At 44.4% G+C, this 26,658-nt stretch overlaps 1 protein-coding gene across 1 annotated transcript in view; it reads left to right on the top strand.

Annotated features, from left to right (window-relative positions):
• ERCC3 (ERCC excision repair 3, TFIIH core complex helicase subunit) overlaps positions 1-21,344 on the top strand; it is a 29,287-nt gene extending 7,943 nt beyond the window's left edge. The window contains exons 9-15 of the mRNA XM_065931960.1: positions 1,660-1,844; positions 3,871-4,073; positions 9,186-9,282; positions 10,990-11,107; positions 17,102-17,220; positions 19,139-19,291; positions 20,843-21,344. Coding sequence (XP_065788032.1) covers positions 1,660-1,844; positions 3,871-4,073; positions 9,186-9,282; positions 10,990-11,107; positions 17,102-17,220; positions 19,139-19,291; positions 20,843-20,974 — 1,007 coding nt within the window. The 3' untranslated portion in view covers positions 20,975-21,344. The remainder of the gene's footprint in view (positions 1-1,659; positions 1,845-3,870; positions 4,074-9,185; positions 9,283-10,989; positions 11,108-17,101; positions 17,221-19,138; positions 19,292-20,842) is intronic.
• The last annotated feature ends 5,314 nt before the right edge of the window (positions 21,345-26,658 follow it).

The raw sequence follows: 26,658 nt of genomic DNA, 5'->3' as shown, positions 1-26,658 counted from the left end.
GACTCGGAACCAGAAAGAATGAAGGTATGCTGATTCTGGTTATGCTTTGAAGGTGAAGTGCACAGGTTAGATGTGGTTCTGAAAGAGAAATCAAGGATGACTGTCAGATTTTGGCTTGAGCCATCAGAAGAGAGGAGTGGATATTAGGTGGGGAAGGTGCTAGAAGGAGCAGGTTTGGAGAGAGGAGATTGGGAGTAGGCTATAGACATGTTAATTTGATTGCCTTTAGACAGTCAGGCAGTGGCAGAAAATGTTAGAAATCAGGCAAAAGACATGAATAGACTTCACCCAAGAGACACACCTATTAGAGTGACTATGTATCTATATATATAAAGTACCAAGTACTGACAAGAGTGCAGAGCACTCTGGAACTGTCATGCATGGCCAGAGGAATTGCAAAATGTACAGTCACCCTGGGGAGGTTTGGCAGTTTATTAGAAAATCACCATATGAGCCAGCAGTCCCACCATGGGCCTCTGTCCTGGAGAAATGAAAACTTAGGTTCACACAAAAACTTGTGCATGTTTATAACAGCCCTGGTTGTAATCTCCAAAACCTGTGAACCATGGAAATGCCTGTCAGTGAGGGGCTGGATGGACAAGCTGGCACGTCATTCGATAGGATACTCCTCAGCCATGGAAGGGAAGCCCAGGGGCATCGTGCTAAGTGAAGTCAGCCAGTCCCAAGAGGCTGCAGAGTGCGTGATGCCTTCAGTAGGACATTCTTGTAGTGAGAGAGAACAGATCAGTGGTTGCTGGGGCGGGATGGGGGGTGTGACGAGGGAGAGCGTAGAGGCGCTTTCGGGGTCGTGGCCTGGCTTGTAACCTGATCAGGGTGGTGGCCAGTCTGCCCCTGTGTTAACATTTGTAAAACCACGCTCACTTGCCCACCCCCAGGAAAAGTTCAGTGTGTGGTGTACTAAGTCGTTTAGTCACGTCCGACTCTCTGCGACCCCATGGACTGAAGCCCGCCAGGCTCCTCTATCCGTGGAATTCTCCCAGCAAGAACACTGGAGTGGGTTGCCATTTCCTCCTCCGGGGGATCTTCCCGACCCAGGGTTGGAATCTGGGAATCTTAGGCCTGCTGCATTGGCAGGCAGGCTCTTTACCACTAGTGCCACGTGGGAATCAAAAACGAGAAAAGAAAACAAAGTTTTACAGAGAAGGTGGGTGTTTGGTCTGATGGATTGGAAATTGATAAAAAGAACCATTTTCTAGAAATAACTTTGAAATTGCTTTGTAGCAGCTTAGTTGGAGGCTGTGTTTGCAGCATTCGTTCTGATCAGCAGGCTTCAGGAAGAACAAGTTCCTTGTGTGAGTCGGAGCTCAGTGGCGTTTTAATGTCCTGGATCGTGTTTCCAATTGCTGTTTATGCTCTTCCTGATAGCTCAGCTGTGTAAGGGGAGCGCTGGGGCTCCCTGGCTTGGGGCTTCCTCTGAGTCATCTCCTCTGGTTCTCCTCTTCACCCTTCTTTGGAACAGGTCTGAAAGTGGAGTTGAAGCTTTCCCACCGAGTCATTCTTGACTAGAGCCAGGGTTCTGTGGTCCTGTGACCCAGGCGTTAGCCATGTAGTGTCCTGGACCAGTGTTAGGTCAGAGCTGTCTTTGGTACTCAGAGCATTTCAAAAGTGACGGTGTGCATGTGCCAATTGTTTCCCCAGCCAAGATGTTCCGACGGGTGCTCACCATTGTGCAGGCGCACTGCAAACTGGGTTTGACCGCAACCCTCGTCCGGGAAGACGACAAAATCGTCGACTTAAACTTTTTGATTGGGCCGAAGCTCTACGAGGCCAACTGGATGGAGCTGCAGAACAGTGGCTACATCGCCAAGGTCCAGTGTGCGGAGGTAGCTGTCCTCTTCCTCATAGTCCCTGGGGGCGGGGCGCTGGGAGGGCACTGTGTCATGTCCATTCCTCACAGGCAGATCTGCGGGTCAGGGCCTGAGCAGAGGTTCTGCAGCTGTGTGCGGTACCCTCAGCCCTCCTGTGGGGCGGGCAATCTCCTGCCATCTCAGACGTGTGAGGCAGTCGCCTGTCCAGGGGCACAAAGGATGTGGTCCAATCAGGAGCCTAATCCAGGCCTGCTCGGCTGCTCGTCCTCCCTTCTGGGAGTGAGCACCTCAGGGTGCTTCTGCCCACTTTCACCCCAGAGGGATCCTTGGTTCCATGCAAACAGCCACCAGCCACCCCCAGTGCCAGAGTCTGTTGGTTTCGATGCCCACAGAAAGCACATGTGACTTTCAACATTCAATTTCCAAGAACACATTTTCCCAGTATTGTTCTGTGATTAATACCTGCACAGATATGTGTTAAAAATACATGTTCAAAAGAATAGCAACAGAAGGCCTTTCTGGCATTTTAAAATGACTGTCACTTAGTGGCTAGAGTAGGGTGGGCTGTGTCCTGAAAGGACAGAGATGGGCCTCCTGGGTGAAGGTGAGTGTGAGGAAGCTGTGTGGGTGGCCTTGCTGATGAGAAGCTTCCTTACCCTCTGCGTTCATCTTCATAAAGAGCACCCAAGTCATGCACAGCAGTGCTGGAATCTTTGAGATGCCTGTTCCTGTCTAGTCGCATCTCCTCTCCCTCACCCACTGTCTTGGAGCTTAACTTTGTCATTTTCTTGCTTTTCTTTGTTATTTTACTTCCTATGTGCAATTCCCTAAACATTTGTTGTTTAGCTTTGCTTTTTAAAAATCTTTTGTTTAGTTGCTAAGTCGTATGGGACTCTTTGTCACCCCAGGGACCGTAGCCCGCCAGGCTCCTCTGTTCGTGGGATTTTCCAGGCAGGAATACTGGAGTGGGTTGCTGTTTCCTTTTCCAGGGGATCTTCTAGATCCAGGGATCGAACCCACATCTCCTGCATTGGCAGGCAGATTCTTTACCACTCTGCTACCTGGGAAGCCCCTTTAAAATCTTTATGTATATGCAAAAAGAATCAGGCAATATAATATATATATATAAATGTTTTTGCATGATTTCTGATTTTTGCTTAGTATTCTTATTCCTTGTAATGCATTATTTTTGATGATTCTTATAGCTATAGTTCATTACTTTGAATTCTTCTGTAATATTCCACTGGACAAATATACCACAATTGGATAGCTGATGGAATATTACACAACAGTAAAAATAGTCTTTTCTAATGTTGACAGGGGCCTCCCTGTTGGCTCACTGGTAAAGAATCCGTCTGCCAGTTTAGGAGATGTGGGTTTAAACCCTGGGTGGGAAACATCCCCTGGAGAAGGAAATGGCAACCTACTCCAGCATTCTTGCCTGGGAAATCCCATGGACAGAGGAGCCTGATAGCTACAGTCCATGAGGTCGCAAAGGAATTAGTTGAGACTTAGTGATGTTGACTGACATTGGGGTTGCTAAGTTGCTTTTTTTCACAGCTTTATCAAGGTCTGGTTTATGTTCCATAACATTCACCTGTTGTAAGTAAATGCTGTTGATTTACAATTTTTGTGGTTTTAGTAAGTGCAGAGAGTTGTGCAGCTGTGGCCCCCAATCCAGTTTTCGAGCATTTCCCCTACCCTCAAGAATTCCCTTGTGTCGTTACTGGGGTGTCATTGCGAGGCTGACCTGACACCCACAGCTGGCAAGCGTGTGTGCGGTTCTCTGTCCAGAGGCGGGTGGAGCAGGTCCACCACTGCTGTCAATATGCTTTAAATCGTTGCTACTAACGTGTAAGAGGGTCTTAGTTCAGCATTGGGTCTCAGGTTTTATTTTGTACTGTGTGTGTTTACAGTAGTTTTGAGATGTAATTCACATGCCGTTGGTTTTGATTGGTTTGTTTTAAAGCTGACTTGCCAAAGTTTTCAGTTGTGTGGTACTTAAACTTGCATACTGACCCCTGATTCTTACTTTTTACAGGTTTGGTGCCCAATGTCTCCTGAGTTCTACCGGGAGTACGTGGCAATCAAAACCAAGAAACGGATCTTGCTGTACACCATGAATCCCAACAAATTCAGAGCTTGTCAGTTTCTGATCAAGTTTCATGAAAGGAGGAATGACAAGATTATTGTCTTTGCTGACAACGTGTTTGCTCTGAAGGAATATGCCATTCGACTGAACAAGTAAGAATTGAAACGTTAGAGTTGGCCTCAAAAGCCCGTTTATCTTCCCCATGTGAGAGTGCAGAAGGTGACTTTTTTTCTCGAAGCTCTCAGGAACTTCTTAGTATCTGAAGGTCTAGTTTTATGTTCCCAGGGACCACATGAGACAGAGGAGCAGTGGTCAGAGTCAGAGGTCGGTGTGTATAAAAGAGAGGGCCTGGTCACTGTGAGCCAAGAGAGCAAGTGCTGCTTTGGGGCTGGGCTCCGAAGGTGTGCACTAGTTGGCATCTGGAGTTTCAGGTTGAGTGGCACTGTGATTGGAGATGAGATCAGACGATATGGACTAGGGGCCGGGAGGGCAAGGCAGACTGAACCAGCATCCCAGGTATGGCCCAGCATCTAGAAAGAGCTTCTTAGGAAACACCCAGCAGAGTCCTTGTTACAGCCTCACCCAGATAATACTGAAAATTTGAAAATTTCCTGCCAAGGAAAGGGGAAGAGGCCTGTGCTTCTTTACAGTGATACAGGACTTCAGGTGCTGTGAGTGTCGCAGAAGACAAGGTCCTCGGGCCTGAATTTTTATGTCGGTGGGGAGGGTGGATACAGACAGCTGCTCTTTATCACCTCAGCCACAAGAGATGATGGTATTAGTCTCATGTTACAGACGAGAAAACTGGGACACAGATTGAGACTGAGATTTCTAAAACTGTACCTTATTGTAATGTAGGAAATATTTTATGTTTTATCAAAGTAACATAGGCTGTTAAGAAAACTAGCAGTTCCTTGCACCTGTCTTCCTAGTCAAAATTCCTTGTTCCCCAAAGATTGATACTTTCAACTCTTTTCTCTATCTACCTTATTATTTCTAAGTAATAATTTGTATAGCAATTTCTTGATGATTAATTATTGAAATTGCCTATTAATTTCCTACCATGAGAGTGGTGGATTTGGCCTTCTTACCTATGTTGTTGCATCCCCTCCCCGCACTCCATCCACACAATATGTTTGGGACTAAGTTAGTTTCAGTGTTACATTTTTACCTTTTTTTTATTTGTTCTATATTTTTTTAATTTATTTTTTTATTGAAGGATAATTGCTTTACAGAATTTCACTGTGTTCTGTCAAACATCAACATGAATCAGCCGTAGGTACACATAAATTCCCTACATTTTGAACTTCCCTCCCATCTCCCACCCCATCCCACCCCTCCAGGTTGATACAGAGCTCCTCTTTGAGTTTCCTGAGCCACACAGCACATTCCTGTTGGTTATCTATTTTACATATGGTAATGTAAGTTTCCATGTTACTTTTTCCACACATCCCACCCTCTTCTCCCCTCTCCCCATGTCCACAAGTCCATTCTCTATGTGTGTTTCTCCATTGCTGCCCCGTAAATAAATACTTCAGAACCATTTTTCTAGCTTCCATGTTTGTGTGTTAGAATACGGTATTTGTGCTCGCTTCAGCAGCACATCTACTAGAATACGATGTTTATCTTTCTCTTTCTGACTCACTTCAGTCCAGGTTCATCCACCTCATCAGAACTGACTCAAATGCGTTCCTTCTTATGGCTGAGTAATAGTCCATTGTGTATATGTACCACAACTTTATCAATTCATCTGTTGATGGATCTCTAGATTGCTTCCATATTCTAACTAATGTCAGTGTTACATTATTTTGACTGTGTAGTATTGTTTAAGCCAAGGCAGGCAGTGTACTGTGATTACAATTTTTATTAACATTTTGTTTTTTCCTAGATTTAATAGTTGCCTTGTCATTACTTTTGCTTGGTTTTCTATGTAATTACCAAGTTACAGACTTGGTAATTTTCAGACTCCTCATAAAATTCCCTCTCAGAAGGGTCAGATCTTTCTCTGATCGGATCCCTTCAAATGCTTCATCTTCCTGTCTTGCTCTGGTCTGCTTGCTCTCTAGGACTTGAGATGCTGCCTGTTACCTTTGGGCATGCCTCTGATAACATCTTGTGAATTCCTTGTACCTCTTCCCTGTGTTGAAGCCCCTGTTGCCGCATCTCAAGTCTCCTCTTTCTTGGTCACTCATTTTGGTGGAGTGTATCCTTTAGTAGATTTCTGAGAGAAGGTGTGTAGAGGAAAATTTCATAAGAATTTGCTTGCAGATGTCGTTATTCACTCTCACACTTGGTGAGTAGCTTGATGGGGCCTTAGAATGTCAGGTAGGGCTGTTTGCTCGGCTTCCAATGCAGCTGCTTGCAAGCCTGCTTGATGTTCTTCTGACTCCTATCTGTATGTGATCTGTTGTGGTGATCATGGGTTTTCCTTCTCTCAAGAGGGTTTTAGAATCTTTTTTTCATTTTTGGAAGTTTCAAAACAGTGTGACTAGTGTGATCTTTTTTTCTTTCATTACGATATATGCAGTAGACACTTTTCAATCTGAAAACTCATGTCCTTCAATTCAGAGAAGTTCTGTTTTTTCTTTGTTATTCATCTTCTCTGTTTTCTCTTCTCTCTTTTTTTTTTTTGAGGGGTGAGAGGGCTGTGCTGTGTGGCATGTGGTATTTTAGTTCCCCAACCAAGGATCAAACCCATGCCCCCTACATTGGAGTCTTAACCACTGAACTGCCAGGGAAGTTCCTTTTCTCTTTTTTTGAATTCCTGCTGGTCAGGTGTTAGATCTTCTGGCACCTTCTCCAATTCCTCCCCGCCCTGCCTGTTTTTTGGTCGTGCCATGTAGCTTATCCTTGACCAGGGATGGAACCCAGGCTAAGGCCGTGGAAACACTGAGTCCTAACCACTGGACCCCTAGGGAGCTCCCGTTTTCTCTTATTTTTTATCCCTTTGTTTACTAACTCTGTTGAAGCTTTTGTTAATTTCCAAGAGTTCTTTATTGTCCACTGTTCTTGTTTTTTTGAGTAAGTATGGTGTCTTCTCTGTGGCTATTAAAGCTTTTGAAGCTTTCTTCTCTTCCCTACACCATCTCTCTTTTCTTCAAGTGTCTTGTTTCAGCTCTGTCTTTCGAGCCCATCTTGTGATTTTTGGTGATCTTTGGCTCTATTTTCTTATTTAAGGGTGAGTCACTAAAAAGCTGGTTGACCTTTCTGTATAGCTTGGTGGATTTGCCAGCCTCTGGACCTCTCCATGATCAGGCATGGGCCTGGTCAGTTTGTCAAGCAGTTGCCAGATGTCAGTATCTCAGGGTCCTTTCTTTTGGGCTGGAAAGTTTCTCCCGAGAGGAATCTTACCGTTTCCTAGATACCAGCCTGTGGCAGGGGAGGGAATGGGGAATCCCTGTCTTTCTTCAGTTTTACTCTTGCTTTTCCCTCAGCTCTGCCTGAAGGCAAAGGGTTTCCCTGAGTGTGTTCAGAATCTAGAAAGTACATCTCCAGTTTCCTGCCGGGTGGGCAGAGGCCTGCTTGGCAGCGGAAGTTGGGATCTGACACTGTTCCTTACACATATAGTCTGTCAGTCTTCCCGTCTGTAATCCTGCCCTAACGCCTACCTTCTGAGGCAACTGGTGATTCGATCTTGAGCCCTTTTGTGTTCTGTATAGAAGACTGGCTTGTTCTGTGTCGGCCCTTCTTTCCTGCCGGCCTGGGCTTCTGCTTTCTGTGTTCTACCCTTTTGCTCTACTATCTCTTAGAGTTACCACCACCTTCCTCAGGATTCTTACATCTAGTAGGTGTTCAGCAAATGTTAGGTCCTTTTCCTGGAGGATGGTTACCCTTCTGTTTCATTTCCTATATGAAGGAACCTTCCCCGTGGCTCAGACAGTAAAGAATCTGCCTGTAATGCGGGAGACCCAGGTTTGATTCCTGGGTCAGGAAGATCCCCTGGAGAAGGGAATGGCTACCTACTCCAGTATTCTTGCCTGGAGAATCCCATGGACAGAGAAGCCTGGCGGGCCACAGTCCATGGGGTCGCAAAGAGTTGGACACGACTGAGCGACTGACACTTTGACTCAGAGACTGAGGGCTTGCCACTATATGAGTTGTTTTTTCTGATGATGATCAAGGAGAAAAAGAGCCACCTAAAAACCTAGATATCAAGAGACAGACTGTTCTGAAGAGTGCAGATTCTCGCCCTTTTTCATAGCATGAACACCCAGAAAATAATAGATTTGTAGGGCTCTCCAAACACCCTGGTAAGCCATGCTTGCAGGATTGGGGAAGCATCCAGGTGTCCCAGGCCTTGCCCAGCTTCCCCAGAGGCCAGGGGGCTGCTCTCTCGGTATACCTGTTACCAGTTTATAGCACAGTGTTAGGAAGTGTGTGTGAAATACCAAAAGCAGTGCTTCCTAGGCCTTCCAGGGAGCTGGTGGGCCTGAATGGTGGAACAGCCACTTGAGTTCAGCGTCCTCTGGCTCCCAACCTCAGGTGTAAGTTGGGAACATGCAGCCCACCTTGTACAGATCTGAGGAATACTGGCAGGTATGGATTTTCCCCAAAACACGGAGCCCACCTCTGTTTGGTGTGGGCAGGCCCTGCGTACTCGCTTGCTGTTCTCATTGTCTTTGTCGTTGCCATCATCGCTCTGACTGTCATTACCGCCCCTGTGGAAGCTACAAAAACCACATCATTATAGGAAAAGTGGAGGAATGGCACTGCCAGATGCCAACAGGTGATAACCAGCGAGGTTGTCAGAAAGGGTTGTGCTCTTTGGTAGCTGGAAACTAGTGAGAAGTGCTTTGAATGTAGCATTACAGGGAGTCATGGGAAGTTCTGGGAGGGGTTCTGTTCTCCTTTCTTGGAGAATGCCTGTTTCATTTGGAAATGGTTCCTTTAGGTTTTTGTTTGCAAATAGCAATGTTTTCTTTTTTTCCCGCTGTGCTTCATGGAATCCAGGGGATTCTCCTTGTATAGACACTAAGCTTAGAGTGAGAGATGTGGAAGGAAGAAGGAGCACAGTCCAAAAACAAAAGAGTAAAGGGAGAATCCTGAAGAGAATGGTGACCTGCACCTTGGCTCAGAGGGGAAGGGGTGGTGGCAGTGGGGGCATGTTTTTTATGGGTCTCTTCCTGATGTTCTTCCATGACAGAGGTCTTCCTGGGAGGGGGAAACCTTGCGAGAGCTCCCTTTCCCTCCGACATGCTTTCAGGATAGTCAAGGAGCAAGGAGTGCTTCTGTGGTCTTCCCAACATAGATTTGTTCTTCTCTAGACCCTATATCTATGGTCCTACATCCCAGGGAGAAAGGATGCAGATTCTCCAGAATTTCAAGCATAACCCCAAAATCAACACCATCTTCATATCCAAGGTCAGTGTGGCATGCGGCAGCCCTGGGGCCTGGGGGCAGCTGGGTGATCTCTGGGCAGCGCGTTGGGGTTTGTTGAAGGAACATTACACGTCAGTTTTCATTCCCGTGTATTCAGTGTCTAGGGACATGGGAATGTTGTTTGGCAGCAAGTAGAAGCAGCAGATGTAGAGTTTTAGTGTATATAGTCTACATTCCTAATTCAAGGAGTATGCACTCTAGCAAGTCCTTTTGTATGACTTAAGCTTTTTCTACCTTTTTTTGGGATACAGGAATTTTAAGTTGTATTTTTTTCGTATAAAGGGGAAAGTTCACTCAATACTCTGACAAAGGGAGGTGTGGATGAGGTTCTCTTTGTGGGGTTGGAGATTCCTGCAGGTCGTGGGCAACCTTTGTCCTAGCTCCTGTGTGCCTTGGGGGTGAGTGGTGAATGTAAGCACAGTACAAGGTCATGTAGGTCCAGCTTGGTGATGGTTTTAATTTGCAGTTAGAAGTGGTAGCCTGACAGTTTAGAATAGTCGTTTAGACAAGAGAAGCCCCCTCCTTTAAAGTGCCTTCCTTATAGAGAACGCAAGGTCTTTGTTTTTGATAAGCACAAGTTACTCGGCATTTCCCTGAAGCATTGGGTCTACAGTAGTGGGGAACCTTGGCATTCTCCTGCTAAATCCCTTGGAAAAGGATGAGGATGTCAGGCAGTAGGAGGAAGACACACTGCTGCCGACCATAGCCAGGATCTTTCCCCTTTAGAAACCCTGCTGAGTGGAAGGAAGGAGGAAATTTCATGTCAGCCAACTTGGTGATCCAACCAGTCTATCCTAAAGGAGATCAGTCCTGGGTGTTCATTGGAAGGACTGTTGTTGAAACTGAAGCTCCAATATTTTGGCCACCTGATATGAAGAGCTGACTCATTTGAAAAGGCCCTGATGTTGGGAAAGATTGAGGGCAGGAGGAGAAGGGGACGATAGAGGATGAGATGGTTGGATGGCATCACTGACACAATGGACATGGGTTTGGGTGGACTCCAGGAGTTGGTGATGGCCAGCGAGGCCTGGCGTACTGCCGTTCATGGGGTCACAAAGAGTCGGACACGCCTGAGCAACTGAACTGACTGAACTGACTTAGATTAGAATGACCCAAAGCCCCAAAGAAATGAGATTTACCTATAAAGTGATCATAGATGAATCAGTAAGTACCAAGCTTTGATTTCTGTGTCTGGAGACATTGATGGTTGGACGTTCCCCTGTCCCCCAAGCTAGGGCAGCTACCCTGAGCCAGAATCCAGCCCACTGCAGGCAGTGGCTCCTACCAGGTCATGTGTCCAGCTTGTGCTGTTGGCCTCAGTGCCCTCGAGTTCAGATTGTGGATGGTTTTGTGCAGACCTAGTTCTGTTGCAAAAAATGAAAAGCATCACTCAGAGTGTTGATCGGGCTCTCTGTCTCTGGGCCTTAGCAGCTCGCACTAGGACTGTTGCTGAGACAGATGGTTAGGACCTGGGTCCTGACAGCTTCTGTAAGACACCTTTCAGGAAGCACACTAGGCCCTAGAGACCTGCTTGCGTCTGAGAGCCCCTGGTATAGACTGAGATGATAGTGATTGTTTTTTCTAAATTATCTACAGAGCTTATTTAACTTTGAGGCTAGTTGAATTTTTTTTCCTCTTTGTCTCACATATAAAAATCTTCCCAAGCTCACAGCTGTCTCATTTCTGCAGGTGGGTGACACATCATTCGATTTGCCAGAAGCAAATGTTCTCATTCAGATTTCCTCTCATGGCGGCTCCCGGCGGCAGGAGGCCCAGAGGCTAGGGCGAGTGCTCCGAGCAAAAAAAGGTACCTTCTCCAGGGCTCTCTTCCGCCCACTTCTGTGCCATGCCTGTGTGTTTGTGAGGGCGAGCTTGTGCTCCTGGGTTAGGCAGACTCTAAAGGGGGCGGGGTGTAGGGGTTCCAAAGCAAGGAGCAGGGTCTCCTTGGCATTGTTATTTCTGAGGTGTTGGGAGTGAGTATCTGGATGTTTTCCATGGCAGCTGTCTGGGACTCATGGTCTGAGCTGAGCGCTTATGTTCGTGGAAAAGGGAGCTGGGAGGCAGTGCTGAATCGTGTGGTTGTAGACGGAGAAAGCAGCACTTTGGCCACTAGGGGATGGCCACGAGGGGATGTATGGAGCTGGAAGGTGTCCTCCGAACGAGTTTAAGAGTACGGGGAGAGCTTGGCAGGAGCAGCCACAGGGTGGCTACCTCGCTCGTAACCTGTGAAGAATGGTCCCCTGAGTGGCAGCTAATAGAAGCTCAGCAAATGAGGAAGCAAGAGGCATGGAATTTCTGCTTGGTAATTGCAGTAAAGAGGCCTAGACCTCCATCATGGGCAGAGTAGAGACCAATATTGCTGTCTTCCTCCAGCATCCTCCAAAGGCCACATAGATCCTACAAGAATGACACAGGCCCTGTCCTCAAAGGAGTCACACTCATCTCAGGAAGAGCTTGGACTGTTAGGATTTTTGAAAATGATAAGATTGATGAGCATGTGTTAACATTATACTGCATTTGAGTATATTTAGGAAGCAGCTAATTGATTGTGACTAAAAGGGAGACAGGGCAAGTTGTAGGAATAGCAAACGTGGACTTGGGCACCAGACCAACTATGTGACCTTGGGTAAGTAATTTGCCCCTCTCAGCAAAGCAAATTGGTTTCTCATCCAAAGCAGGATTGACTCCATATCTTTCAGGGCTATTATGAGGAATTCTACATTACAGAATACAATGGTGGTGGTTGTTTAGTTACTGAGTTGTGTCTGACTCTTTTGTGACCCCATGTACTATAGCCCTCCAGGCTCCTCTGTCTATGGGATTTTCCAGGCAAGAATACTGGAGTGGATTGCCATTTCCTTCTCCAGGGGATCTTCCTGACCCAAGGATCAAACCAATCTCCTATATTGCCTGTGGATTCTTTACTGCTGAGCCACCAGGGAGACCCCCAGAATATAGTAGACTCTTGGATAAATCTGACTCATATATGTGAAAATGACTCTTTAACTTACTCGTTACTCTTCATCACACACAAACAAATCTAATTTGAACAGCTCTTTGATTTTGTTTCTTAAAGTACTGTTTGACTCATTTTGCAAAGCTAGTATTACCCTGATAACAAAACTAGAAAAGTTCATTACAGAAAAGGACAGGCCAAATAGCCTATGAATACAGATGTAAAAATCCTCAAAAAAATACTAGCAAATGAAATTCAGCCCCACATTAAAAGGATCATTTGCCATGATCAAGTGGGATTTATCCCTGGGATGCAAACATACACAACATACACAAATCAATAAATGTGATACCTCACACTGTAGAATTAAGGGGAAAAATTCATATGATCATTTCAGTAGATGCAGAAGAAGCTTTTGAAAAAAGTCAGCATCTGTGTGTAGTAAAAACTCTTAACAGATTAGATGTAGCAGGAAGAGGTGTGCACGCTCAGTCTCTCGGTCACGTCCGACTCCTGGGCCCCCACCAGGCTGCAGTCCACTAGGCTCCTCTGTTGGTGGAATTTTCCAGGCAAGAATATTGGAGTGGGTTGCCATTTCCTCCTCCACAGGATCTTCCCAACCCAGGGATCAAACCCATGTCTCCTGTGTCTACTGCACTGACAGGTGGATTCTTTACCACTGAGCCAGCTTAGTTGGCTGACCACTTCCTGGTGGTCCAGTGGTCAAGACTCTGCCTTCCAATCAGGGGCCGTGAATTTGATCCCTGCTCAGGGTACTAAGGTCCTATGTGCTGTAGGGCAACTAAGCCCATAGGAGCTGGCAACTAAGCCCATAAATCCCATAGGAGGAAAGTACCTCAGCATAATAAAGGCTACATATGATAGGCCCACAGCTGACATCACACTTCACAGTGAAAAGTTTGAAAGGTTTTCCTCTGAGATCAGGAGCAAGACAAGGACACCCACTGTCATCTGTTCATTATACTGGAAGTCTTAACCAAAGCAGTTAGGTATGAAAAAGATATAAAAGGCATCAGAATTGAAGAAGAAGAAGTAAAATTTTTTCTATTTGCATGTGACATGATTTTATAGGTAGAAAACCCTAAACACTTTACCAAAAGACTGTTAGATATATTCAGCAAATTCAGTAAAGTTACTGGATACAAAGTTAACATTCAAAAATCAGTAGCATTTCTATACACTAATGACAAATTGTCTAAAGGGAAAAAGTAAAATTATTCCATTTACAAGAGCATTGAAAACAACAAAATATTTAGAAGTAAATGTAACCAAAGAGGTGAAAGAGCTGCAAGACACTGAGGAAAGAAATGGAAGAAAATACAAATGAACAGAAAGTATCCTTTGTTCCTGGATTGGAAGAATTAATATTGTTAGATCTGTATTACCCAAAGCCATTTTTAGACTGAGTGTAATCCTGATTAAGTCTTCACTGGCATTTTTAAAGAAGTAAAAATAATAGTCCTAAAATTTATATGATACCACAGAAGACCCTAAACAGCCAGAGTAGTTCTGAGAATGAGCAAAGCAAGAGGCATCACACTTCTGATTTTAGGTTATTTAATAAAGCTTTGGCTATCCAAAGAGTATGTTACTGGTATAAAAAGAGATTATAGACCAGTGGAACAGAATCCAAAGCACAGAAATGAACCCATGCAAGAGAGCTGAGAATATCCAGTGGAGTGAAAGACAGTGCCTTTAATAAATGGTGTTGGGAAAATTGGATATCCACATATAAAGAATGAAACTCGACCCCTGTCTTTCACCACTAGCAAAAATCCTCTCAAGATGAATTAAAGACTTAAGTGCAAGACTGGAAACCATGAAACTCCTAAAGGTAAACATAGGAAAAAGATGCTCCCTTGACGTGGATCTTGGCAGTGTTTTTTTGACTGCCAAGTCAATAGTTGTCTACATGAAACTAAAAAGCATCTTCACAGCAAAAGAAATGGTCAACAAAATGAAAAGGTAGGGACTTCCTGGTGGTCCAGTGGTCAAGACTCTGCCTTCCAATCAGGGGCCGTGAATTTGATCCCTGCTCAGGGTACTAAGGTCCTATGTGCTGTAGGGCAACTAAGCCCATGTGCCACAACGGAAAGATCGCACATGCCTCAGTGAAGACCCTGCATTGTCTCAACTAAGACCCGATGCAGCCAAATAAATATTTTTTAAAAAATAATGAAAAAGCAATGTATGGAATGGGAGAAAATATGTGCAAATCATGTATCTAATAAGGAGTTAATATCCAATATATAAAGACTTCATACAACCCAATAGCAAAAAGCCCCAAATAATTCAATTAAAACCGGGGCAAAAGACCTGAATAGACAGTTTTCCAAAGAAGATATACAAATAGCCAACAGGTATATGAAAAGGTGCTTATCATCACTAATTATTAGGGAAGTATAAATCAACACCATGAGATCACTTCACACCTGTTAGAATATTATCAAAAAGTCAGTAGTTAACATTTGTTCATTGCCAAGGATGTAGAGGAATGGGAACCATTGTGCGCCGTTGGGAATGTAAATTGGTACAGCCGTTGTGGAAAACTGTATGATTGTCCCTTAAACAATTAAAGATAGAGTTGCCATATAATTCAGCAATTCCACTTCTGGCTATATATCTGACAGAAATGAAGTCACTATGCCAAAGAGATATTTGTATCACCATGTTCATGTCAGCATTATTTTCAATAACCAAGACATGGTCCTGGTCTAAGTGTTCATCTGCAGATGGATGGATGAAGAAAATGTGGTGTGCATGCACGTGTGTGTCCATATATTGGGCTGGACAAAAAGTTCGTTCCGATTTGTCCAGAAGATGTTACAGAAAAACTGGAATGAACTTTTTGGCCAACCCAATATAATAATCAGCCATAAAAAAGAAGGAAATCCTGCCATCTGTGACAGCATGGACGGACCTGGAGAATGTTAAGCTAGTTGGAATAAGTCAGACAGGAAGAGAAATACTGTGTGATTTCACTTACATGTGGAGTTTGCAAAAAAACAAACTTAGAGAAAAAGGTATCAAATTTGTGATCACCAGAGAGTGGGGGTTTGGGAGTGGGGGATTTGAATGAATGTATTCAAAAGGTACAGACTTTCAGCTGTCAGGTAAATAGGAACCGGAGATGTGAAGTGCAACATGACGGCTATAGTTTCCACTGCTGTATGTTATACTTGAAGTTGTTCAAGGGTACATTCTCAAAGTTCTCATCACAAGGAAAAAGCCATTTTTTTTTCTTTTTTTTTTTGTATGTGTGTTACTGTGAAATGACGGATGTGAACTAAAGTTATTGAGGTAGTCATTTCACCATATATGTAAGTCATATCATTACATGTATATAGCACTATGTCAATTTTATCTCAATAAGACAAAAGAAAATATTTGTTATAAGATAATTAGCCCTTTTCTTTGCATCTCTGCCCTCTTGGAAGACAAAGAAACAATTGAATTCAGAGGCAGTACACGAATAATTAACTTACACTGAACTGTGAAGCAAAAATATTCAGATTTTCCTGCAGGACCAGATTTTTAGGTTACCTTGTTTCTGTGATAATTCTGTTAGTATCTTTTCTCTGAGCCTTTTATTTTTTTAGTAGTTTCAGCTTAATATTTTCAGAAGGGTTATCCATATTGCAGCACCTATTAGTAGCTCATTCTTGCTTATTGCTGAGTAATATTCTATTGTATGAACTTTTAAAATCCATTTATGGACATTTGGGGAGAAGGCAATGGCACCCCACTCCAGTACTCTTGCCTGGGAAATCCCATGGACGGAGGAGCCTGGGGAGCTGCAGTCCATGGGGTCATGAAGAGTTGGACACGACTGAGTCACTTCACGTTCACGTTTCACTTTCACGCATTAAAGAAGGAAATGGCAGCCCACTTCAGTGTTCTTGCTTGGAGAATCCCAGGGACGGGGGAGGCTGGTGGGCTGCCGTCTATGGGGTGGCACAGAGTCGGACACGACTGAAGTGACTTAGCAGCATGGGCATTTGGATTATTTCTACTTTTTGGTACTTAGAATAGTGCTATGTTATGAAATTCATGTGCAAGTTTTGTATGGACATAAGTTTTTAATTCTCCTGGGTGTGTCTTGGAGTGGGATTGTTGGTCATGTAGTAACTGTGTGTTTAACACTTTAGTAAACTGCCAGGCTCTTACCCAAGTGGCTGCAGCATTCCACGTTCTCACCAGCAGTGTGTGAGGATTGCAGTTTCTCCACAGCCCTGACCACAGCTGTACTCACCCTTTTTATCCTCGCTATTCTGTGGTATTCGGTAGTATTTTGTCATGGTTCTGACTTGCATTTCCCTGACGACTAAGATAGTGAGCTTTTTCCATGTGCTCGTGGACACATGAATCTTCTTTGTATATCTGCTTTGGGGAGATGTCTGTTCAGATCTTTTTTCCTGTATGTAACTGGTTTGTCTTTTCATTATTGAATTGTAATAGTTTTTTTAGGCCTTATCAGATGTGTGCTTTGTAAATGTTTTCCCCAATTCTATGAGTTGTTTTCTCACTTTTTTAATGGTGGCCTTTGAAGCACCAAAGTTTTTAATTTTGTTGAAGTCCTTGTGCAAAGTCAGAGCAGTGACCCGTCTGACTATAGTGCTCTCCCACTGCAGGACTTCTTTTTTTTTGCCACTTTATTTTTTTTAATTAACTATTTTTTAATTGAAGGATAATCGCTTTACAGAACTTTGTTGTTTTCTGTCAGACATCAACAAGGATCAGCCATAGATACCCTCTTGAGCCGTGGACCCTTAGTTCCTGGCATCCTAACGGCTCATGTCATCCTTTTTCATGCCCTCCCCCCAGGGATGGTTGCAGAGGAGTACAATGCCTTCTTCTACTCGCTGGTCTCCCAGGACACGCAGGAAATGGCTTACTCAACCAAGCGGCAGAGGTTCTTGGTAGATCAAGGTTACAGCTTCAAGGTATGTATCCATTTTGGTCTCTGGTCAGAGTTTGACTGAGGCTTTTTTCTACCCAGTCCTCCATGAGAAGTGGAGGCCACTGTCAGCACAAGGGTGGGACAGGCCTCCGGCAGGCACAGAATATTAGGGGACTGGGGGCCCCACCTCAGACTCCTCTTCTGCTTGCATGAACTATGGGGAGCTTTGAAGGAAAAACCTTGTGCAGACTCCTCTCCTGCTTCCAGCCTCTCAGGGAATGGGGCCTTTGAAGCAGGCAACATGTGGAGTCTCAGCTTGTTAACTTTTTATAGTCATCTTGCCAAAAAAAAAAAACAAAAACAAAAAACCCATTAGATGTTGGTGGGGAAAATGTGCTAACCTAGTAGGACCTGAGATGCCAAGGAACTGTGGCCACCACTGTGTTCGTGTGAGCCCCTTGGGTTTACTTTCTCAGGGGCTCCCTCCAGCAGCTGGGAGAGCTCCGTCCTTAGTCATCTGGTGCGCCTCGGCTCCTGTGAGCCTCAAACATCAGGAGCCATCCATGTACTATATAAATCTGGTGTTCTAATAACTTGGGAAACTCTGAAGCTTTGGCTGACTTTGATTGGTGAAAGCATTTGCTTTCCTTCCTCTTGACACAGATAGTAAATTTGTGCCAGGATTTAGTATCCCAAAGGGGTTTTGTTGTTGTTGTTGTTGTTTTTGTGGAGGGTACTGCAAGCAGGGGACTGAAAGGACATCTTAGAACATACAGGTCCCCAGGTTCCTGACTTGTGGAAGACTGTAGGCTGCCTCTCCAGCTACTTTAAACTGTATCTTTTTCAAGTTATTTCGGGGTGGAACTAATCAGGGAACTAACAGAGTTCCCTTTATCACCTTAGACAAGAGGACAGGGTTGTCCGACCCTCCTCTTTCAGTCAGAGGCAGTGACGCTTTTCAGACTTATGCTGAATTCTAGTTCAGGACACTTGGCACAGTTTTTTGAAGGATTTTCACTGCAACCTTTTTGTCTGCCTGTGTAACATTTGTGGTGATAACAGCATTCATACCTTCTGATTCTCAGGAGAGTCATAAGGGTAAGAGAAGCACTGAATCAGGAAGTGCTCTGGGTTCTTTGACAGGTGAGCTTGACAGTGCTGAGCACGTGGTGGTCTGTGTTGGCTGGAGCCGCCTTTGCTTGCCTCACCTTCAGATCTCTCTGCTGAGAACTGCTGGGTTAGGGTTCCCAGAATCATGACCCTGGGGAGGAGGCCAGGGCAGAAGTGTCCCACATCTGTACTCCAGATCTGTGGCCACCTGGAGGGCTCAGCCAGGTCCTTCCTTGTAGGAATTTTCTTTTAAAATTATGCGAAAATTAGAGAGGCGGGAGCAGAAAAGAAGTTCCCTTCACGTAATCAGTCCTCGCTTTCTGCAGGGATAGGTAGGCCTTGTAGTGAGTTGCCCCCAGGGAAGTGAAAACCAAATCTCCATCCTGCTGCTGTCCTTCTCTTTTAGAGAAAATACCCAGTCTTTGGTACATGTCCCTCCTACTGGGAGCCCCGAGTGCCAGGCCTGGAGGTTGAGCACGTTCTTGAAGGGTGACAGGCTGTCCCCTCCAGTTCCTGGTCCCTCCCTTTACCTGGGGCGAGACGGGGAAGCTACGAGAATGGCTGCTTGGAGGTGGCCAGGATCCCAGAGACCTTCTGTAAGTGGTCATGTAGGTGCCATGTGTTGGGAGCAGATGCCCTAGAATTTGCTGAACCTTCCCTGCCTTGCAGGCCTTGGCTAAGCTCCTTATTGAGGCGGCTCCTGAGGCTGGCTCTGCACTGCCAGAGAGGAGTGCTCTGTTATTAGGCAGCTTCTCCGCTGGGCCTGAGCAGGGAGGCGACCAGACCAGATGAGCCCAGGAGAAGGTGGGATCGGGCCAAGGGAGAGGAAACCAGAGGGTTCCGCTCTACAGGTGATCACGAAGCTTGCTGGCATGGAAGAGGAAGACTTGGCATTTTCAACGAAAGAGGAACAACAGCAGCTCCTACAGAAGGTCCTGGCGGCCACTGACCTGGATGCTGAGGAGGAGGTGGTGGCAGGAGAATTTGGCTCCAAATCCAGCCAGGTGAGTGAGTAGGTGAGGCTCCAGATGTCAGTTCTCCTGAAGGACAGAGTCTTAGACACACATACAGCTTCACAGTTCTGTGTGTGTATGTGGTTTTTTTTAAAACTTGGAATGCATGGGAAATTGTAGAGAAGGAAATAATAGAAGTCATCCCTGTTAGCCTTTCTGTGTGTGTCTCATTTTACGTGTCTGAGCCCATGGTGAGTGTAGTTTTCTCCTGCTGTGCTCACGTAATAGTCTGGCATAAGTGTTTGTTAGTATTTGGATGTTGGAGCCCCGGCTTTCACTAGGGTGGTTGTGGGAAGGAGTGTGACGGACCTGGGGCTGCCCCTCTTGGCCTTGGGCGAGCCACCTCACCCCAGCTTCCTCCTCAGTAAGAACACAGCCTTCCAGCCTGTAAGACATGTCTGAGAAAGAACTCATATTGTAGTTTCAATACATATTTTGAAAAATTTAGAGTTCTCTGCAAGTGTTCAACTTTTCAATTATTCTGCACATACTTATCGAATGCCTGTTGTTGTGCCAGGCAAATATAATGTGGTATAACTAATGAAAGTATCATGATGAGGAATTTGTATCTGGCCCTTCCAAGGAGGGAAGTACTGTTTAACCAGGTGCGTTTGAAACTTAAGTGGGTGGTAGAGCTGAAAGGTGAGTGATAGTGGAACAAGGGAAGAAGGAAGCTGTGTCACCTGGAGAGGTGCTGTGTACCCTGCAGCCGGAGACCTTCCTGTCCCCAGAGCCAGCGGTCAGGGGCTGGATCTTCTCCAGGGCACCTTCCATGGGTGCCCAGAGAAGCTTCCTGTTTCTGTCTGAAGGTGGTGTCAAGTTAGTTCTGCTTCACAATGGGTCACCTAAGGTCGGGCTGCGGGAGGCATGGCTTCAGCGCCTGTCTGCGTCCTTTGCTTGTAATCTGGTGCAAGTTGTGTGCCAGGCACTGGGTCAGACCCTTGTCCTGTGTGATTTCTGTTCACACCACATACATCAAGCAGCTGTGGTTATCCCCATTTTACATGTGAGTTCACTGAGTTACAGACATTCAGTATTTGCCCAAGGCCACTCAGTGAGACATAGAACCAAGATTCAGGCCTGGGGCTTTCTGAGTTTCTGCTTGATTCAAAGCCTTATGGGAGGGTCTCAGGAGATTTGAAGGACTCCTGCCCTCACTGTTAAAATTCTGTTTAGAAATTGCCATTAAGAGAGACAGTGTGGTATTACGGTTAGGTACAGGGAATCTGAAGCCTGGGTTCACGTCCCGTCTCTAAAGAGCTGTGTGCTCTTGGATGAGTTACCTCATTTCTCTGTGTTTGTTTCCTCTTCTGTAAAATGGGCATTAGGATGATGGTGAGGATTCGGTAAGTTAAGACATGTAACAAATAAGTATAAGCTACTTAGAGTAATACCCAAGACATACTAAGTAGTCAGTAAATGTTTATTTTAAAAATAATAAAATCTATGAAACTTAAACATTTATAAAACTTACTATGACTATAAATGTAGAAGGGAGGGTGTTTCACCTTGGAAACTAACAGTGGGCCGGCTCCCCTGCAGGTGTCCCGGCGCTTTGGCACAATGAGCTCCATGTCTGGGGCCGACGACACGGTGTATATGGAGTACCACTCATCCCGGAGTAAGACTTCCACTAAGCACGTGCACCCACTTTTCAAGCGCTTCAGGAAGTGACGCCCACAGGGTCATGTAGCTGAAGACTGGATGCCCAGCACCAACACTGGAAAAGGATTTTAAACGTAGCATTTTCTTTCTACATCCATGTTCTTTCCAATAGCATTGGCCAAACCAGTCTAGATTGGAGTATCTGTTAACTGCATTGAAGAAAATGCATCAAGAGATTGATTCTGTCTTCCTGGGTCATCCAGGGTTTAAAAGTGGGAATGGAGAGACTATATTTTTGGGGTTTTTTTTTCAGACCACTTTTCAGAATTTTGGGGGAGTGTTCATTCTTGTATATAAAAAGTTTGTAATATTTAGGTGTATTTATCGTAATGTTCTCCTGAATAAACAGAAGTGGGATGTTTAACCACTCTTCATTATAGATGTTCGTATGAAGCCTTGCCATCAGTTCTGTCTAGATGACGAACCTCCAGCAGGGCTTCAGTTGGTGTCAGGTCCAGAGGAGTAAGATGGGGCCCGTCTGCAGGGAACGCTGGAGAGACGAGAAGAGACTTGCCAGTTAGTGTACTGTGTTGCTGGGGAGGCCCTGTGAGCCTGGGGAGGGTGGTCCGGAGTGAGCGAGGATTTTGAGCAGTTTGCAGTGCTGCCTCACCCCTGGTCTGCTCACGTGTGTTCCACGGGAGGTACCCACAGCTGTAGGCCCTCTAGGTCACCTGAAGGCCATCACCTCCTTTGGGATCCACAGTGCACGCAGATCCTGGTGGTTGATCTTCTCTGAGAGAATGATCTCTTATTTCTCCCTCAGGATACATTGTTGATGTTGCTGGAAGGCTGGATTCCTCTTCCAATAGCACTTTAGTACCCTTGGATCTTTTTTTTTAATTAATTAATTTAATTGGAAGATAATTAGATAATTCCTTTATAATATTGTGATGGTTTTTGCCATACGTCAACATGACCCTTAGATCTTTAATGGCTGGTTCCTTTATTCTGAAAAATGTCTCTGGGCTTTTTTCCTCTTATTCCTAGTATGAAAGAAAAGGTGTTCTTTCATACCATAGAAGACAGACAGGCATGCACAGGTCCTGAAGAGTGTGTTGCAGTGTTTTGAGGAGGCTCATTCTATATGACTTAAGGCTTCTTAAGAGTCCTGCCTACCTCTTGCCGCTCGGCAGCAGCGTTTCGATTTGTCAGTGCCTTCTTGGGGAGAAGGCCACATTCATTTCGTCAAGAGTGCTTTTAAGCAAGAGCCAGTTTCCCTGAATTCCACTTCTCTGAGCTGACCTTTCAGGACAAAGACACTGTTACAGTCTGGCTGGCAGTTGGTGACCCACAGAGAGCCAGCTGCTTTGTCCATTCAAACCCTGCAGATGGCCCTGAGCAGCCAGACCTTCAGGACCCGTGAGCCAGACCTGTGATCAAGTACATCTGTGCAGAGGCCGCAGACCAGCCCGTCACTCACACGGTGGGTGGCTCCCAGCTGTCTCAGGCTGGGCTTTAACCAGTGTTATTTCCAGATTCTCATATCCTGTCACACCTTTATGCTTGAGATGCTCAAGCAATGGCAAACACTTGTATTTTCATTTCTGTCCTTGTTGCTTACTGTTTTCTTGTTCTTTAACGTATCCATGGGTGATGTCAAGTTTTACCCAAGCTCTGTGATCTGGAAGACAGAGACAACATGTGAAAGGAACACCCAACCTTTTGTGTTCTGGAAAACAGCTTACTGCAAAGAACCACTTTTCCCCATGTATCTTAAGACTCAAGGGTACTCTCCTCGTTTCCCAGTGATGAGGCCAAACACAGACCTCCCGTTCTTTGCCTCCTATGACTAGCTGAATTACTTGTTCCCACTGATCAACTGAAACAAAATGCTTCCTAACCAAATCTTGGTTAAGATTCTGTCCTTCCCACAGGCCCTCCCTCAGCTTACAGCCCCTCCTGAGAGCAGGCTGGACTCGGGAAAACAGTGTGTGATCCACCACCTGACCACTCCACTGCAGTTCATCCCACTTCCTCACCTCCTCTTATTTGACTGCGCTGCGTGTTTGTTGTTGTGCACAGGCATTTCCCAACTTACGGTGCTTGGGGGCTTCTCTGGTTGGTGCACACAGGCTCATTTGCCCCAAGGCACGTGCGATCTTAGTTCCCCTGCATTGGAAGGCAGATAGTAACCACTGGACTGCCAGGGAGGTCCCCACTCTCCTTGTTTCCGCCCTCCTGTAAAAGAAAAATTTTTTGTGTGTAACTCTTGAGATGTTTGCCGATCTTACGGTCAGTGTGTTCTCCTTGTTGAAATAGCTGTTCTCCGCTCTGCAGTAATCTTTTCAAGTAAAATCTCTCCTTGCTAAGTCTGGATTAGTTCTCACCATGTAACAAATTCCCGTTTATTCTCTAAAAGTGAGTTGGCATGTTGTCTCCAGGAAGCCTAACTCCTGCTCCTACCCCTGTTTCCTCTGCTGTGCTTTTTTTCTTTTTCATTTTTGGTTTTTACACTGGTATCCTGTTTGAGTTTCCTCGGTGCCCTGATATCTGATATGTAGTTAGGCAGTGATGAATTGGACTCTTTTTTTCAAAGTTTATGGACTTAAATAGAACAGTAACTCTGCCTGCTTACACCTTGAGGGAAGTTGTAAATGAATGATTCACTGGCAACCATTTACCCTGTTATCCCTTCCTGCTGCCTTTTCCCTGAACCAGCCCTTACACCCCACCACAGGTGGAATTTACAGGGCAAAGTACCAAATAGGAGAGCTGCACAAAGAAGTACTGAATATGCTTAGGGGCCCTTGAGTCTTCTACTGAGCACCAGGAAGCACATGCATATGAAGAAGCTACCCAAGGCTAGGGAAGGAAATGCCGGAAAGGGGGAGCTTATCCAGGGTCTGGACTATTCCTGTTCCCACCAGCCTGGATGAAATTCCTCATCTCACAGGGCATCTGGTAGAGTATTCAACAAGGTTTTGCTTCAATATTGTGAAAGTTAGACCTAAAGTAATGCTGCATGAGTTCTAATGAGGTTTTGAAAGCACAACCCAAAAGAATCCAACTATTTCCAAGTAACTTACCACACTCCAGAACAAAGCTACCTATTATAGTATGAAAATATCTAGCAACCAATAAGGTAAAACTTTGGCTCAGACAGTAGAGTCTGCCTGCAATGTAGGAGACCTGGGTTTGACACCTGGATTTGGAAGATCCCCTGGAGAAGGAAATGACAACCTACTCCAGTATTCTTGTCCGGGAAACCCCATGGATGCCTCCATCCTGGCAGGCCACAGTCCATGGGATCACAAAGAGTTGGACATGACTGAGCAACTGACACATCATGTCAGTTTCTGACATCCAATCAGAAATTGCCAGGCAAGCAAAGAGCCAGGGGAAATTACAACTCATAATGAAAAGTCTTTATTCTCTGACATTTGATGGAATATGACAAAAGTCCATATTCTCTGACATTTCTCATTTGCTTGCTCTGACACAGTAAGTTGCCCAGTGAAGAGGCCCACATGGCAAAGAATGGAGGGAGCCTCAGTTCTATGGTCCTCAGTGAACTGGATCCTGCCAACACTCACAGAAGTGAGGATGTAAACAGAGCCTCCCCTGGTTGAGCCTGAGATAATTGCAGCCCTAACCTACCCCATGGTTGTATCCTGTGAGGACCCTAATCCAGAGGACCCTGCTAAGCTCCTGCATTTCTGATACACAAAGCCACAAAATTACAATTTTCTTACTATCTATATCTCTTTTTTTTGTTTGTTTTTTTTTTTAAGATAATTGATTGCTAAGCTCTGGAGATGGATAGTGGTCATGGTTGCCCATGGTTACAAAGCAATGGATAAATAATACAGATTTTGGTACCAAGAGTAGGATACTATTGTAATAAATACTCAAAAATGTGAGAGTGGCTTTGAAACTAAGAAGTGGGCAGCAGCTGGAAGGATTTTGAGGACCATGTTAGAGAATGCCCAAATTGCCTTCAACAGATTATTAGTGGAAATCCAGACTTTGAAAACACTGCCAGCAAGTGCTTAGAAAGAAGCAAAGAAGCTGCTGTGGGGAACTGGAGGAATGAGGATCTCTGTTCGAAAACATTAGTGGCCAAAAGTTCAGTGGCACTGTCATCTGCAGTTATGTGGAAAGCAGCGTGTATCTAATCAACTTTGTGCAAGATTTGCAAGTGAAGTTTCAAGGAGCCACTTGTTTTCCTCTTGCTGCTTAGTAAAACACAAAAGGAGAGAAGAAAAATGAGTGCAGAAGTATTTTAAAAAGGAACCAGAGAGTATGCTTTTTTGTGCAGGGAAACACAGATAAAGATGGCAGACAGTATTCTGTGGCAACAGTGGAATTAAATTTAAAATCAGTAAAAGAAGCCTGTCAGAAACTCCCAATGGTTTGATGAGATTTCTTATTAAAAACCATGCAATTGGGACTTTCCTGGCAGTCCAGTGGATAAGACTCCACATTTCCAAGTGCAGAGGGCATGGGTTCGATTCCTGGTTGGTGAACTAAGATCCCACATGCCACATAGTGTGGCCAAAAACAAAGACACCATGTGATCAAAAAGACTATGGAAATATATCTTCAGGTATTGAAGGAAAAGAAAAACAACTTAGAATTCTGTACCCAGCAAAAAGATCTTTCAAGAATAAAAGTGAAATTCTTCATATGTAGGAGTGCTGAAAAAGTTCATTAGTAGCACACCTGTACTAGAAGTCATGTTAAAGGAAGTCCTTTGAGGAAAGGAATATAATACTAGTTATAAATTTGTATCTACACAAAGGATTGAAGACCACTACAAACTACATTGATAAATGTAAAAGATTTTCTATTGTACACATCAATTTTTTAAAAAGGGGAACTGATCACTAACTTCCGGAGCTGGACACTGGTCACAGTTGCACAACAGTGTGAGTATATTTGATGCCACTAAATTGTGCACTTTAAAGTGGTTAAAATGGTACATTTTATGTTTCTATATTCTACCACAACAAAAAAGATAACTAAAGAAAATGTATTGTGGGGTTTATAGCATATAAAAGTAAAAAGTATAACAACAGTAGCACAAAAGCCAAGGGAGTAGAAATGGATGTTTCTACTGTTGTACGGTTGCAGGTTTCTTGTGTTATATATGAAGTGGTATATTACTTGAAAATAGCTTCTGATGCTGTTGTAACCACTGAAATAACAAAGAATGGCTAAAAAAACAATATAGGAGATAAAATGAAGTCATGAAAAATACTCAATTCTAAAAAAGTCAGAAAAAGAGGAAGAAAGAAGCAGGAGCAGATGGGATTAAGAATAAATAGGAAAAGATCTAAACACCCTCAATTAAGAGTCAAAGATTGTCAGATTTTTAAAAGAAGAAAAAATTATGCTGCCTACAAGATTTAATATTAGGATACAAGTGGGTTTAAAGAATGGAAAAATATATACTATGCTAACATAAAGCAGAAGAAACCTGGAGGAGCTATATTAATATTGGGCAAAGTAGATTGCAGAGCAAAAAATATTACCTGGGTCATTTTATAAAGAGATCAGTTAAGAGGAACTAATAATCCTAAATATTTATGTCATTAATAATAGCTTAAAAAGACAAGAATAAAAAAACTGATACCCCTGCAAAAAGAAAAACTCACATTTCAGAGATTTTAGTATCTTTTTCTTAATAATTGATAGACTAAATAGACCAAAAATCAGTAAAGATTTGGAAGACTTCAACACTATCAACCAAG

Source organism: Muntiacus reevesi, chromosome 3 (genome assembly GCF_963930625.1).
Source record: "Muntiacus reevesi chromosome 3, mMunRee1.1, whole genome shotgun sequence".
Taxonomy (NCBI): Eukaryota; Metazoa; Chordata; class Mammalia; order Artiodactyla; family Cervidae; genus Muntiacus; species Muntiacus reevesi.
Note: the sequence above shows the minus strand (reverse complement) of the source record. Positions and strands in the feature narration are given on the sequence as shown.